We start from the raw sequence: 17,251 nt of genomic DNA, 5'->3' as shown, positions 1-17,251 counted from the left end.
CTGCCATCTCACCTCTTTCTGCGTGGGTTCGAGTCCAAGGCTCGGCTATCGTGGGTACGTGGGAAAGCCTTCCATTAGCTTCTCGTGGGTTGGTGGTTCTTCCCTGGGTTTTCCAGGGTTCTTCCTCCACCAGTTATACTGGCCGCGATGTATAGCCTATCTTGTGCTGAAAAATGGCGTTAAACCCTGGAACAACAACAATAAAAAATCCTTCTAGTTCTGTCGATTAACTTGTAAAACGTGTTCCACTGTTCTACAAGATAAAGTGTTTGAGATACAATTTATAACATTATAAATTATATTGACCTTTTGTTTTGTAAATTAAATATACAAAATATACTTAAGGTAAAGATAGTAGTTCTTTCTTCATTATCTTTTGAGAGCAAATCTATAAGGGCAGAAATGATTTGCGGTGCACATATACTTCCAACAAGAGATTATATAGTTTCATGAACGAGGAAATAAGGGATTGAAGACTAAACAGGTATATTAAAGTTTGGAAACAAGGAAGACGAACTAAATTCCAAGGACTCAACCTAGTTTTAAATCGTTCTAAGGCTAAGGTCATGTGTGTGTGTGTGTGTGTGTGTGTGTAGTAGCATACTAACGGGGGCTGGGAGATAAACAGAGCAGTTGCCCCGTGCGCCAGAGGTCTTGGGGTGCCTAAACATCTGATAATTCTTTTTTGTTTTCGAAAATGACCAAAATTGTGTTTGTAAATTTGTTACTCTTGAATCCCGACCTTTCATAAAATTGCGTAACACACCTGTATAACAGAAATTCGTAAACTCATTCTGCTGTCAGCGTATGCTTCATTTATATAACTGAGCTGCAGTATTTACTGGTCCCCATCCCCGAACACTGGATGAAACTTTAAATTGTTAGACGAACCTTTACTATTGTAACAACTGTAGACGATCAATTCGTCATGAACACCATTCGTGAAAAAGCTGTTTTGTTTGTTTGGGACAATCTTTCACTAACTATGTTAAAACTTTAATGTAGGCCGTCAACTGTTAAATTTTACAACAAACCGCCAACGTTAGGTCATTGTTGTAAATAGTACTTTTGGTGTGACAATAATTCAGCAACGTTGGACAATCGTTAAACGAAATACTGTTCGCCATAGAACAACTCATCAATTTTGACTAAGTGTTACAAAAGCACTGTTGGCAACGCATTAATCAGCCTTTTGTTGTACAACATACTGTTGGCGTTACAACAATCCACAAAAACTGAAGCCATTTCTAGTTATAGTCATTTCTCTACAGCATGAAGCAACACAAATTATATATAATGTAGTATTTTGTTGATTTAACAGAATTTAGGTCAAAACGTTATGGAAAATTGTCCACAACAACCATTTTTAAAAAAAGACTTAGCGAAATCGCTCCTGTCTTATCCAGACAGGTGAACAAGCCTGTGCCAAGTACAAGAGGTTAATTGGGACCTCCTATGAACGCGTAAGAAATATATTGCAATTAAAAGCAACATTCTAGTTATTACTAGAAATGTTTTCGTTAATACAATAATTTTTATCTTTATATGACGCCTTTTCGCGCTTGATTCATTTTGTTTTTCGTTATTTCTTTGAAACTTGATCATTCATATGATTTCTTTACTCACGGTCAGCATAAGCCTTACATTGTGCCTTTTGTTAGCCATATCATGCCGAGTTTCTCACCCCAGTACTACACGCACACCATATTAGTCTCTCTCTATCTCTCTCTCTCTCTCTCTCTCTCTCTCTCTCTCTCTGTGCGTGCTAAACAATTGCAACATACAAACGGAAACAGTTGCAAGACAAGTAGATGCAATGTTGTTCCTTTGTTTCTAATCATACACCACATCAGCATCGAGTCGTGGATTCAAACTGGAACTTTAAAATTTCATTCTGAAGCATTAGCCTTAAAAAAACGTAAGATTTCATTTTGTATAAAATATATGACGCGGTTAAGAGAAACACTAAGCATTGTTAGAGAAATAGTGGGGCCGGTAGAGGCATGGAGAGTGCGCTTGTGTTCTGATTGAGTACCGTATAACAACTTACCATGCTGTCATTTATGGTATTCATCATTATATCACATTAGCACTTTGTGAGCTATTATTAAGGGGTAAACGACGTGAATATAAGATCTCAACATTTTTAAGAAAGAAGATAGAAACAGATTCCTTGGACAATGTTGTTCTAAGTTTTGAAAGTCATTCAATATACCAATATACCCACCGAAATCTTTATCAACATCCATTCTAAGACGCCCTGCTCGATGAAGTCGGCGGAACAGTATAGTAATCAGTTTGTCCGTCCATTCAGCTGCTGAACTTAACTTAACTGCTGACCATTACATCTTTGCCACCCTACCCCCGGAAGAATTTATGTGGGCGCCCTTCATGAACGGAGTTTGGGGGTGGCAAGTGGGGCGACCGCCACAGTTCCCGCTCTTGAGGGGGCCCCGCGCTTCAGGCCTAAGTTCGTCCTTATGAGTTTGTCAAGCTATGTTCTCCGGTAAATTGGAAACGCTGATACATGCCGCACGATTGCACGCAATGTTGCGAAGTCAACTTAGTCAACTTCGTAACCAATCGAAATACCGATACTCTGGCCCCGCGCGGTCATGGTCGGCCCTAGGCCCAAATTACTCCTAACGCCGCCTCTGGCGCCCTTGGCACTACACCCCTAATTGTATTTTTATATTGAGGTTATTTAACGTACATGCTTTATTGTATGAGTACATATTATTGCCAAATCGAAAACAAACGATGAGATATGAATATATATATATATATATATATATATATATATATATATATATATATATATATATATATATAGACACACAAACGGATTTAAGAACATTTACGATTTCAACTTTATCTTCCATGGATTCTTCGTCCTGTAAGATAACCTTTTGAATACATGTGGACGAGTAAACACAGCAAGTCCTTTTGATGAGGCACGCTTGTTTATTCGATTATTAAAGTTCATCAAAGAAAGTTAGGCTCATTGTTATTAGTAGGAATAGACTGAGACTTAATCAACAAAGCAACCGTCTGTCCACTATCGAGATTATTAGCCTAGTGACGCTTAGGCACATGTACAGCCGTACTCTCTTCCGCCTAGACCACGTGATTTTATTGGTTCTTCACGTCACATAATCTTTATTGCGGGTCCTTAAGCGACCGATAATCATTGTTTTTGGCACTAAACCAGATTTCATCACATCTCTTCATAAAGGTTCTTACGTAGTTATTTTGATGTTGTTAAAGATGTGTTAGACATTGAAGGTGAGAACAGTATAAATATAAAGCCTGATCTAAGTTTACAAAATGTGAATCCTTCTGGAGAATACAAGCGAAAGTGAAAAGAGAAATGAAACTCTAGCTGATACTACCACTGACGATGTCGTCGTCATCGTCGTTCATAATGATGTTCTATTGGTACCGCAAACCGCATAGGCAGAATAACATTCTGATGTGGAAAAAATAAATCTACGTATTTATACGCAGGTCACACTCAAGTCAGGAGCACTCAATAAAATCGCTTTCAAAGCTAAAATGAAATGAATGTTTGTGTGAAAGGTCTAAAAGATACTCGCCAAGCTCTGTTTGATAAAGCAAAGAGAAAAGAAAAGACATGGTTGCCCCGAGGGTCGATTAGTAGAACATGTGCCTCAAACACATAGTGCCCTTGTATCAGAAGATATACATACCGTACACCATTTCACCGAAGGGAAGAATAATTACAGTGACAAAAATGATATCGCCACACAAAGAAAATGAGATTCGGAGATTGATATTAGAAATAAGAGCGAAAACCCCCAAAGTTCAAGCAGTCAATTCTCAGATATAGCATCATAAACCAAATGAGGAAAAACTTATGGTGATAACAGGGAAATGAATCTACCAGCATTTTTCTAATACTCTGGACTTAATTACGAAAGTAAGGCCCCAAAAAGGAAAGTACAACACTTTAACAATGAATGATATCATACCTCGCCGTGCTGACATTTTATGGGGTGAGATGAAAAACAGCTGGTATTCAGAAACCAAATTTACTAAGTAAATTACCAAAATTATATTTTTTCAGTTACAGCCGAGGACTCTACACCTGACGGGCAAATGAGTGAATATAGTTGGTGATCGTTATAAGAACTGGATAAAAGTTGTTCTTGCCCTATACTATATGAAGGAAGGCCTTTAAAACTTCATTCAAAATGAAATTAATGCCATGCACAAGGTCCTAGTGGGGAATATCCACAAAGGAGTACTAGGGTCACTGCCTCGCTGTAACAGCTGCAGTTACAACAACATCATGTGGAATAAAACGCAGGGAATGTGGGAATATCGAAGACCGTGTCCATCTGGAATTTGCAGTGAATAGATGAAACTGTTGCTTTCCCTTCACAGTAATTCTACTTCGTGAAACATCTGTTGGAACAATTGCGATGTTACAAATCGGACACTTTGTCCATGGAAATGTGCCAAGGTGTTTATTTCCAAAAATGAGCGATATCCAGGCTCTTATGGGGACGTCCATTAATTATGTCAACAATTTTTAGGCAATTTTTTACCCCCCCTCCCCCCCTTCTCAACAACTGTCAAACTTTCAGTGACCCCCCAATAAAATTATGTCAAATTTTTTTACACCCCCCCCCCCCCACCAAACTAACAATATTTTATACCGCTGGGTTTTATGATAAAAATAGAATTATGGAAATTAAAAGGTCTGCAAATAAATTTTAATACATTTTTTTTACTTGTTTAACAGATTTCAAATTGACTATAACACTTTGAATTCATGAAAAAATCGAGACCTTATATTCTAGCTTCTATCATCTTCTCATGGGGAAGCCAAATGTTCCTCAATTGTTATAATGGCCATAGTGGCTGATTCATTAATTTCTTCAGATTAATACCATATGTAGTTAATCTGTCTACAGTCTACAATCTACATTGAATAAAAACAAAATATGATGATGCAAGACTATGACTTCCTTGGCAAGAGCTCAACCGGTTTAGGATAAAACTGGTGGGCTGTTGACGGCGAGCGAGTGTGTGCCATACCAACGCACCGACTAATTTCCTATTCTTTGATTTATTAAATTTATTGTAAAAAAGAACATTGTTGACGTCAATTTATCTTGAACTCCCCCCTCCCCATGTAAAAAATTGTCAAACTTCTTCAAACCCCCTACCCCCCCCATTTTGTTGACATAATTAATGGACGACCCCTATGAACCTGATGCGCAACTGTACATGTTTTCGTTATATTCATCGAAATTATCCAGGAAAAATGTCCATGCATGGTCTTTTTCTGGCAGGTGAGGTTAGTATGTCTTAAAGATTTTGTTAACAAAAACTAGTGTACAAAAACAAACAGATATCCAATTTCTTTTAATACTGTTTGTGACGTGAGTTTTTTTTATGCCGTCACTGTGGTATGTATGGGGTGGGGTGCTTCCAATATTTTATTTTAATTCTTATAGAAGTCCCACCTAGGCTCGATTTTGGTTGGAAGTTAAATTAGTGAAAGATAAATGTAAAGCTCCGAACATCCAGTCAGCAATGCAGACGGTTAAATAATTCAATATACAAAAAAGTTAAATTTAACGAATAACAATTTAATAACAATTCAATAGTCAACTGATTGGATTTACGAAGTACTCTCCTGCCGCTCGACCCTGTGAAAGCATAATGCATCATTTGATTTGTAGTGTGTGAGATAGCTTTCAACCTGTCTTTGTATTCTACTCATCTGTGCATTCTCCTTTCCTATTCTTAAAATTCCTTCTCATCTTGCTCCCGATTTTCTACAAATTTCTTTTCTCCACCGACTCCTCGATACTCCTCCTCCTTCCCCACTTTCTCCTCCTCGACTTCTTTTCCTCATCTTCCTCGACTCCTTTTCCTCATCCTCCTCCTCGACTCTATACCGACTAGTCTTGTCGACTCCGACGGTTCTGTTAGTCGCACTTCCGTCTCCCCTCTTAGAGACTCGGGACTTAACTTAACCGGAAGTTCTGTGCCCCCAAAAGCTTCCTGTGAAAATACAATGACAGTACAATATTTTCCTAAGCCCTCTCACCTCACAATACACCCAGCCTATCATCAGATAACGGCTATTACATTTCTTCTGTCACTCATTGATTCACATCGAAATACTCATTCGTCCTTGTATGGTAAAACAACGTCGAAATAAAAGCACGGAATCCATTACTTCTCATACATACATCAATAAATTACGTCACATGAGTACATATTCCAAATCCCGTTATACTAAACAATATCACAGTAATCAGACGTATTTCTTTACATTACAACTCATATAAAGTACACAAGTATTCAAATAACCATACGTCCATATTAACTAATATTACACACTTCAGCCATTTTCCAAATTCACAATTAAGCATGTGTAAAATCTAGCATATCACATGAATAAATGCACTAGTTTACTATGAAGTAACAAATTAGCGAATTACAAAATTAATTCTGGCTACAATCTAACAATCTACACAATTCTCTACATAATACTCAAACTCATTTATCAAATACGCATGTAAACTAACACTACAAAGGTAATTATACGTACTAAAACGATACTATTAATTAATTATACATACTAAACATAATTACAATTACAATGCCTTAATAACTTAACGTTTACGAAGCTTTGTCTTTCCTTAGAATATTCTCTCTAAGTTTTGCCGCCAAATTACGAGTGGCTCTCTCGGAGTAACCCTATATTGTTCATCGATCTTCCTAGGCGAGACTAAATTTTCACTTGCTAGTTAGAAGTTATAATTCGGATTGAAATTGTTATCAGACCCTCAATCTCAATTCCGATTGGACGTCTCTTTGATTCGATCCAATCAAACTTAGCGTACATTGTCCTTCTCGCTGGGGACGGATTTCCACGTGGGGACGGATTTAGAACACGCCCCGTTCCCTCGCGGTTACTCTGATCTAGGACAAAGCTGTAACACCTAGGTGGGAAGTAGCGCTATCCAACGCCTGTGCCAATTCAAGATGCCAGGTCTTCTCTCTGCTCACGGTAAACTTGCGTAAGAGATTATCTCTAGCCTGCATGAATGTTTAGACAGCAACCATGGCTTGTACTAATGCCTTAGTTTCTACACGACTTACGAATTGGGCTGAGCAAACGTGTTGCCGTTAAAGGATTTATTTTGTATGCATCCGTCAACCCATAGCTAATTACTTCTATATAATATTGATATGCCTACTTTGTTAGTGATAGTCTTGTTTATATTATACTGGTCGTCTCTGTATAGATATGTATCCTTCATATAGAGGTTAAATATGTTAATGAGCTTTTTGCAGGTGCTGAAAATCAGGAACCTGGTTATGCACGCAGATGATATGACACTGACAGAGAGTGTGATGCAAAATTCGATCGAGACAATTTATACAATTATTCAGCTATTAAAAGGTCCAGTCCACCTCATATCCCTGGAGGAATGTCAAACTACCCCAGAAACTATATGCAAGATTTGTTGATCTAAAGTACAAAATACAACATTCACAATTAGATCAGATAAGGAATTTCGATTTAGGCACTACTTCATGGATATTCTTGTTTGAGTCACTTGGCTTTGTTTCCCATCTATATATATCCCAGTGCATCAGGACATGAGAGACGCCAACATCGTAACCCTGTACAAGAACAAGGGCGACAGAAGCTACTGAAACAACTACAGGGGCATATCCCTTATCCTGAACAGACTGCAAACGCTTGCTGACAGAGTGTATCCAAAGTCGCAGTGAGGGTTCCGCACAGAGAGGAGAACAGTGGACATGATCTTCTTCGTCAGGCAATTGCATGAGAAATGCATAGAACAACACAGACCCCTCTTCCTGGCCTTTATAGATCTCACCAATGCGTTCGATCTGGTCAGCAGAGACGGACTCTTCACAATCCTGGTGACAATTAGATGCCCTCCAAAGCTGCAGAGCTGGTAAGCATGATCCAGTCTTTTCACGATGACTTGAAAGGCACAGTGAAGCTCGATTGTTCAACATCCGACCCCTTTGACATCCGCAGTGGAGAGAAACAGGGCTGCGTCCTTGCCCCCACGCTCTTCGGCATCTTCGGCGAAGTCCTGCTTAAGCACGCCTTTGGGACGTCCACAGAAGGGATCTACCTGCAAACGCGATCAGAGGGCAGACTGTTCAACCTGACACGACTGAAGGCAAAGAGCAAAGTGCGTGAAGCAACCATCAGGGACATGCTCTTCGCAGATGCTGCTGCTCTAGCCATTCACACAGAAGCTGAGCTAAAGCGCCTGATGGACCGCTTTGCTAAAGCAGGCGATGAGTTTGGGTTGACCATCAGTCTAAAGAAAACAAACGTGATGATTCAGGACCCGGACCCCCCCCCCCTCCAAGCATCGTCATCAACAACTACGAACTTGTGGTGGTCAGTCAGTTCACGTACCACGGCTCTACCATCACCAACAACCTCTCGCTTGATGTTGAGCCCAACAAGCGGATCGAAAAGGCATCAACAACTCTCTCCAGCCTGTCGCAGAGAGTGTGGAACAACAGCATGCTGACCCTGAACACTAAGATCTCCGTGTACCGTGCCTACGTGATAAGCACTCTCCTGTACGCCAGTGAAACCTGGACTCTGTACGCATCACAAGAGAAAATACTGAGCGCCTTTCACATACGATGCCTCTGATGCATACTCGGATCACCTGGAGAGATAGAGTAACAAATACCGAGATGCTTGAACGTGCCAAGATTCCCAACATGGTCACACTCCTCCGAAAACCAATCATTTTACTCTAAGAATAAAAATTGTTTGCATCTTAAATGAGTAGTCCCATCATGACTTCGACAACAACCAATCATTTTAAAATAAAAAAGAACTTATTTACATGGTTGCGACTAGTTTTGAATCAAGGTTAGGATCTAGATCAAAACGTTGTGTTTACTAAAACGAACAGTCAAGGTCAAACTATTTTCCGGAAAAAGTATCATCTCTAGTGAATAAATTTACAATACAATAGCATATAATGAAAAATAAAAAAATAAAACAGACAAATAAACAGTTAAATTGAAATAAATATATATTAAATCAGATATAATTAAATCAAATATACATAATATTCACTCAAATTATGGGGTGGATCGGTCCTTATGTTCCAGAACTGGCCCTGAATTCGAATATTGTGTAAATGTTATAAACCATCTTGACAGATGACGAGAAATAGTCCAAACCGTCATGTTTTATCGATTCTGCAAATGAATAAAAAGTAAGGGGTATTGACAACGTTCAGCACTTTTGGACTTGCTCAGCTTGTTTAATTGGTCAGCGAAACGCTGACATTAGCAGACTGTTCAAATTCTATATTAGGCTGGGACTAGATGTTAAACAGTGATATGGTTTAACAAAGAAAAAGAAAACCAAAACGTTAGCAAAATTGTCGAAACAGCCGAGAAAATGTAAGCTTCTCCAGCATAAAATCACTTTGGCAGCATTTGTTTTAATTGCATATGATTGATATGCATACATTCATTTCGAAAATGAGCTTTTGTATAGAATAGAGTGAACAGAATATATATATATATATATATATATATATATATATATATATATATATATATATATATATATATATATATATATATATGGGGGACTGTTGTGTGTGTGTGTGTGCGTGTGCTCTAATTTCATTTAGCATAGTATCAGCAACATAATGAATCTGTTCAATGAATAGTTCTATTTTTCTGGCTACATACTTATCGTACAAAATGCAAGTGTGCTAACGTGGTAATATTTATGACAATTCGTGAAATTAATAACAGGTGGCAATTTTGTCTCCATAGTAAAGCCGAAAACGTTGGCATACATCTAATCATATAAAATCTCGCGTTTAATTCTTATCACCTAATAGGATTGTTTGGCACACAGCTACAGTCACAATCCCTTATCCTTGCGACAGTCACAGCTACAGTCACAATCCCTTACCCATGACACAATCACAGCTACAGTCACAATCCCTTTTCTAAGCCAATTTTTCCCCAACTTGCGGTTTCATATTTTGTGTCCAAGTTTTGAAATTATAAAGATATTATTTGAATGTTTACCCAGAAATGTATTACCTCCAGGCAACATGTCACATACCAAACGCATTCTTCTAGATTAATAGTCACGGACACAAATGAAGATTAAGTGCCACAGTAAGACGTTTTCGTGTCTATCATAATTACGTACATTACCGTAGAACCCCTAAAGATGCCCATGCTCACTCGCACATAATACAAACAAATTTATCAGCTGGTAGAACGTCATACTCGTAATCCAAAGACCGGCTGTTTCCGATATCAAAAGTCGGCTGCTTACGATATATCCTTGGCATGGGCACTTGGCTAACACAATGTGAAAAAAGTGCTACTACACTAACCAATCAATAAAAATAAAGAACAGAGATTCACTCGACAACCTGCGTATGTATACAATAAACAGTTCAATAGAATTATATCTTCCTCGTCTTACTTTGCATTACAAAGTAAGCTTCATAGATACGAACAGGACCCTGACGTATCTACAAAGCCTAAGCTACATCTTATAATAAATAATGCAGAACATGTAACAAGAACCATGTGTGGGGGACAGAGACTGAGTGCCTTCCATGCCGTGTAAAATGAACGCTATAGAACCGAAACTTTTCCTTAGACAATTAGATGGTTAACATTATGACCCAAAACCCCTTAAAATGCGGGGGTTCTGAATGTCTGGAGAACATCTGAAAGCCCAGTCAGCATGGTCCGGACATTCCAGGTATATAGCTTGAGGATTGGAGGTTTCCTTGTTGGTTTTCTTTTGTTATTTCTTGGTGCAGTAGTTGCAGTCTGCTTGTCAGGTACTCACGTACCTTAAGCCTTACGCACTCAGCAAGGCAGGGGAACTGTGGCGGGACGGCACCTTATTGGCTGGGGCCTGCCCAGTTTGAGGCGGGTGGTAGCTGTCCAGTGAAAGGTTATTGTTGTTGTTGTTGTGTTTAATGCCATTTTTCAACACAAGATAGGATATACATGGCGGCCAGTATAACTGGTGGAGGAAGAACCCAGGAAAACTCCGGGAAGAACCACCGACCCACGAGAAGCTACTGGCAGGCTTTCTCACATACCCACGTTAGCCAAGCCTGAGACTCGAACCCACGCAGACAGAGGTGAGATGGCAGTGATCCGGAACGGTGAGCGCTTTAGACCACTCGGCCACTCGGGGAACCTCCAGTGAAAGGTACTATACACCAGAACTTTACCTTTAAATATCTTAAGTGGACTACCAGAATTTTATCCGAACCAAATTTGTAAACAATATAGTATACCTCAAGATTTTGAAATAAAATATTAAATACAACATTAAAAATCCATTACCAATTGTTATTCCTATCAAAACACGTCCCATATGCAATCCTGCACCCATGTTTAGTACTGTCCAGTTACTTCACATAAGCAGTTCAGCAAGAATTGTTTGATTACTATCCAAACAACCCAGCACCATGCAAAAGAAAATGCTAGGTAGAATTGATAATACTCTTGCACACAAAAACATACAAACATGCTGTCAAACGCACGGAAGGATATGAAGTGTTTATATGCAATGCCAGTAGCGGGTAAAGAAAAGTAACATTTCCATTGGTCAGAATGTTACCACGTGATCAAAATGAACTGCGTTTATTTCTGTATGAACTCTAAGGAGAACTACTTTTCTAAGAATACGCACTTATATAAATAGAGTCACGTGTACGACATAAGATAAACACTGTCAGTGAAGGCAGACACGAAGTAAGAATTAAAGGAAAAGAACATTCTAACAAAAAAAAAAAAAACATAATTGAATACATTTGGCTTCCATTGGTTGAAGGACTGGTATTATGATGACCTTATTACGATCAAGCAGGACAATCCCAAATACAATAAATAGCTACGTAACATAAAACCCCAAACATGTATTACTACGCTCAATTAAGATTTCTGTATTTTAATGATGCAAACAAAATAACATAATAAATAATTGAAATTTCAATGATATGAGTTTAACGTTGTTTTTTTTCTGAGTTTATCGTGGTATAAACTGTCCGTTGCCGACTCACACAGCTTACATAACGCCCTTCGGGCGTCATTTGTTGTGTGAGTCGGCAACTGACAGTTTATACCTCGATAAACTCAGACAAAACAACGTTAAACTCTTAATTATACCCTAACATATAAACACACACTATCAAAAGCGAAAAAGTGAAAGGCAAATTTCAGTTTTAGCTCCTCAACAACAAACACAAATTTGACTTTGACAGTTAAGATTGATATCTTTCTTTTCTAGAGGCTTGGATGATTCTGAAAAGGGTTGTTGCAGTTTTTAAACAAAGTTACCACATGCCACACCTTTTCATTGGGTCCAAAGCTTTGGAACCTTGCCTCTCCATATAGATTATTTTTTCCATATATGGCTGTGTTCGTAATCTTGGTGACAGTGGACGTGTGACATCACATTCAGTATATACGAGCATCAGTGGTCTGCAGGTTTACTATTTCGATTACGAACCATTATTTATGACGTGCACATATTTCAAATTAATCTTAGCAAATTGTAGTAATAATCTTTCATTCGTGACTTTTATTTGTGATAAATAAAAATATGTTCGGTGTAGTAATTTGTAATTTCACTTCTAACGTTCCCGTAATTAATGGGATTTAAAACTGCAAACTGATCTAGCAACTGCAATTTATTAACTGTTATCCACAGATGACTATTTAAGTAAAATGCTATCAGAATTAATTATAAAGTATTCTGGAAATAGATAAAATATGCTGAAGTGTTTAGCGCTTATAGCAAGCCACTTGTACCTTTGACTCGTTATATTTCTTTTCGCTTCTGCGGAGAAGCATCCGGTGTATTATAATTGGAGGGACTATGGGATTCGGTGGAACTGAAAGATTATGTGGGACTGTGGGATTAGATGGTTCGATTCAATTAATAAGTAATTGGATGAAGTGGTGAATGTGTGCATTCATTCATTCAGTCAGTCAGTCCGTTATTAATTCATTCACTAAGTAATGGATAGATGAAAAAGTGTTTCGTTGGGAACAAATTAATAACAAAATAAAATGACATTTGTTTTCCAGCGTTGCTCAAATACCCTGTTTTGGGGGTACTCAGTCAAACATAGTTTTCTTTACGAAATATATACCTTCAGAAATAATATTTTCTAATACAAAATTATTATATTATGTAATAAATGGTATGTGCTAGGTTATTCGTATAAGACAGTCATTATAACTGACTTTACGTTTGCTACAGATAATAATACACTTCCATATATTAAGTAGAACACTGATTTCTAATTGAAGGTCACATTATTGGATTCTTATCCTTATATTACCAATATTAAGCATTTGTTTGCTTACTAGGTTATTTGCTAACATTATGATACTTTAGTGCCATTTTATATTAATTAAGTACCAGTCTATTAAAAGATGTTTCGGATGGTGCTAAAGTTATAATATGGAAAGCATAACATTATTTTGATATGCCTCACTATAGACTACAGGTCATATTAATTGTCTTTTGTACATTATAAAAATCAGTAGGTAAATTCAATTTCGAAACTAAACAAATGGAAAGTTAACGAGCATTCCAACATAGCTGCTATAATCAGATAGCTAGTGAGCTCTTCTGCATAAATTAATGGAGAGTTAAAGAGAATAACAACGTATTTGCCATTAAATCAGTAGAACATTCAAGAGCATATATTTTTGTATTTACCATACTTGTTAACCCACCCACCCTCAAAAGTTATCTCTTCCTCTTCAAATATATATCTCGATCCGTATATATCTATGTACCTATCTTTAATTGCTTGTCTCTGTACGTAATGGTCTATTTATCAATTGATCAAATTGTATCTTTATGTTTAAGGATAAATTACAGTGATTACGATCATAAACCACGAAGTCTCAAAAATGGATGAGAATGTTTCTTCTCCTTTATAGTTTATGTTTTAATAGTTTACTTTTTAAGTATCACAACACCTAAATAGCTGTCACATTTATTAGTTCGACCGTTTACAAAAATGTACAGCTTTAATTCACACTGTTATTTAAATTGTATTTTGTGTAATATAAGTATCTTCCTTTATCACCTTTAAAAACGACAAATTGTAGAGCTATTGTATGTACATCTATTTCGCTCTTTTGTAAAGTTTTCAGAATTTGATTCTAGGCCTGCCTTGAAGCTAAAGACATGTACAAATAGTAAGGCATTGATTGAATTGTATTGCCAGATATGTCAGACTGGAGGTTGTGAAATGAATACATAAATTATGAGTACATATACCACTATTTTATTGTAGGAAATCCATACTTTAAAACATATAACTTTACAACAATTAACGTTTCACTCGTAATAAGCAAGTTGTGAATTAACAATTGGCACGGATAATAAGATGGATACTGTGCCATTTGAATGGAATAAACATAGTTCGTTTATTTCACAAATATGCATGTTGTCTCAGAAGAATACAAGTTGAGAATCCGTCAATCCAATATCCAAATTTAATATTTTTTGGGACCTAAAAAGAGAAAACAAATGCATATATTAGAAGCTAAATGTATATTTTTATCAAATGATCCACATACATCTAATCTTGCAATAGTTGTACCTTCGTATGCATAGATACGATAAGCAGACGATGCACTTGATACCAAACGTTTATACTTTCTCACAAGATTAGAGATTCATTTCAGAGACAAAATATCAGACACAGGAAGAGTTTCACATTGGAGACGTTTAATACAAGAAGTCTGAGTATTTTATGAAGATGCAAGACGGAATAGTAAACTTAAACACGCGTTTTTAAATGTAAATCATAAACCAAAATAACATTTAAAAAACTAATTTGACAGCGTATCAGCCATATCATTAAGTATTAGTGATACGATTCACAATCCGAAGTTCATTACCTACATCCTAGTTTATTTGTTTACACTTAGACACTTCCGGTAAGTGTTAAATACATAGTGTTTCGTAGCTGATCAGCATATAAATATTTATCCAAATAAAATACTATATTACGTACGGTAGTATATCCCCGATGAACCTCCGCCGATTCCTTTGCCAACTAATCCTCCTACTCCTCCTCCACCAATTCCTCCAGAATATGAATGGTATCCTCCTCCAATTCCACCTAAACCTCCTGTAATCGAGCCGCCAGCGCCACGTCCATAATATTTACCGCTGCCGCCAGAATATCCACTGCCGCTAGAATATCCACCACCTAATCCCGATCCGCCTCCTATTCCGAAGCCAAATCCACCGCCTAGTCCTATTCCGCCGCCAGAATATCCACCGCCGCCTAATCCAACCCCTAATCCTAATCCGCCGCCTTGTCCTATTCCGCCGCCATAATAATTAATACTGCCGCCGCCTCCATAATGTTTACCGTGCTTACCAGAATAGCCCCCTCCACCTAATCCGCTACCTAATCCTAATCCGCCGCCTGATCCTAATCCGCCTCCATAATAACTACTAATGCCACCACCTCCATAATATTTACCGCTACTGCCAGAATAGCCGCCTCCGCCTAATCCGCCGTCTGATCCTAGTCCACCTCCAAATCCACCTCCCAATCCGTAACCGCCATAATAAGCACTACCGCCTCCTCCGCCTCCATACTGGCTGCTTGAATATCCACCATATCCACCGCCACCTAAACCGCCTAACCCTACACCCAATCCGCCGCCTACATAATAGCCACCACCGCCGCCGCCACCGCCGCCGCCGCCTCCATAATGGCCTTTGGAATATCCACCGCTATATCCACCGCCACCTATGCCCCCTAATCCCGATCCGCCGAAAAGATAACCGCCGCCACTACCACCACCACGGTGGTGTCCATGAGAATAGCCAGGTTGCTTTTTTATTATGGCTGAAGCTAGGGCTACACAGGTAGCGAGAATGAAACCAGTGACATTCATATTGGTTGCTTTGATCTAGATTGAAAGGAATAGCATATTACGAAATTCAGAGTCTATTAAGTTCCTTTGACTTTCACTATTGATGCATATTTATGTTCCCGATCAAATGTATGTAAAATTCGTAGTATTTTGTTAACTGAGAAAATAACAACAGGTATCAAAGGAAGCCAAATTATTTCACAAACATGCACACTACTGAAAGAACAAAGCATTATATTAATAAAATGTATGCAGATATACACAGTTATAGACAATGCTGCCATTTTTAACAGACGATTTATTTGGGCTGGCTACTGTACTACCAACTCTATATAAACATTTCAACTGGTCTAGGTTAGGTGACAGAAACTGTAAGCGTGTCTTCAAATGTTGTGTATACTTTTGGAGTCCAAAAGAACAGTAGGGCTGAAAGTAATTATTATCTTTAGATTAAATTCATATTTCATTGAAATGTTCTCGTTACATAACGTTTAACACTGACATAACGATAAAACACTCCTTTATCAATAATGAAAAACTGAAAACGACGAATCCCCTTCCACTAAATAAAATAGAAAATGCCAATTTCTCAGATAAATGCTTGACACATGCTGTTATCTCTTGCACCATATTAAAAACCATGAACAACATCTTTAACGAATTCAATATATCAGCTACGTTTAAGATCGTGAAAAATGTTTCGTTTACGGTTACTAACGACATAGCCTAGTGCAGGCTATAGAAAAGGAAATAAAATCATAAAATGTAAACATTTTACCTGTTTCTTTGTCTTGGAAATGAAGACGATATGGCGGCTGGTTGTGACCGAACAGAAGTAAACCTCGTATTTATACAGCCAAAAAGGATCAATAACTTTGTCTAAATGTCAAACAGCATAGAATAGTCACATTTTTTTTCGAAATATGTTTATGCAGCAAATCAAAGAAATGCAAATCACCACAGTAAATCTTGTATCATGTTATTTTGACATATGTCACCTATGTTGACATCATTCATTACAAAGATACGTCAGATGTCTCCATGTTTTGTAGTTAACTCTTTTGTCCATTGCACTAAATAATAGAATGTTCACACATTTAAATTATTCATTGTTATCTAGCTGTTCATAAAGTGAAAGTGCCCTTTACGCCCATCAATAACCACTTTAAACGCGGCATTGTAATTTAAAACGGATACATCTTTAGTTGTTTTTCTTTGTCGCTTTTTGATTGATGTTCTTTCATGAAAGTCTATTTTCAGAATTGTT

At 37.7% G+C, this 17,251-nt stretch overlaps 2 protein-coding genes across 4 annotated transcripts in view; one reads left to right on the top strand and one right to left on the bottom strand.

Annotated features, from left to right (window-relative positions):
- Positions 1-17,251, top strand: part of LOC149773802 (arsenite methyltransferase-like) — a 248,677-nt gene that overhangs the window by 222,357 nt on the left and 9,069 nt on the right. The gene's annotated exons all lie outside the window — the stretch shown is intronic.
- On the bottom strand, positions 14,357-16,916 carry LOC149773803 (uncharacterized). 2 transcript variants are annotated; one of them, XM_089945964.1, is made up of 3 exons: positions 16,763-16,916; positions 15,108-16,020; positions 14,357-14,600 (listed from the first exon to the last, which is right to left on the bottom strand). In XM_089945964.1, exons 2-3 carry the CDS (start codon positions 16,003-16,005, stop codon positions 14,584-14,586), a joined length of 915 nt encoding a protein of 304 aa, XP_089802090.1. In that variant the 5' UTR covers positions 16,006-16,020; positions 16,763-16,916; the 3' UTR covers positions 14,357-14,583. The 2 variants fall into 2 exon arrangements, with proteins under 2 accessions (XP_089802090.1, XP_089802089.1); XM_089945963.1 differs by lacking the exon at positions 16,763-16,916 and having other exon boundaries at positions 15,108-16,742.

Source organism: Sinohyriopsis cumingii, unplaced genomic scaffold (genome assembly GCF_028554795.1).
Source record: "Sinohyriopsis cumingii isolate HCF-2022 unplaced genomic scaffold, ASM2855479v2 utg000552l, whole genome shotgun sequence".
Classification (NCBI taxonomy): Eukaryota; Metazoa; Mollusca; class Bivalvia; order Unionida; family Unionidae; genus Sinohyriopsis; species Sinohyriopsis cumingii.
The sequence above is the reverse complement of the archived record's forward strand: the minus strand, read 5'-3'. Positions and strand labels throughout refer to the sequence as shown.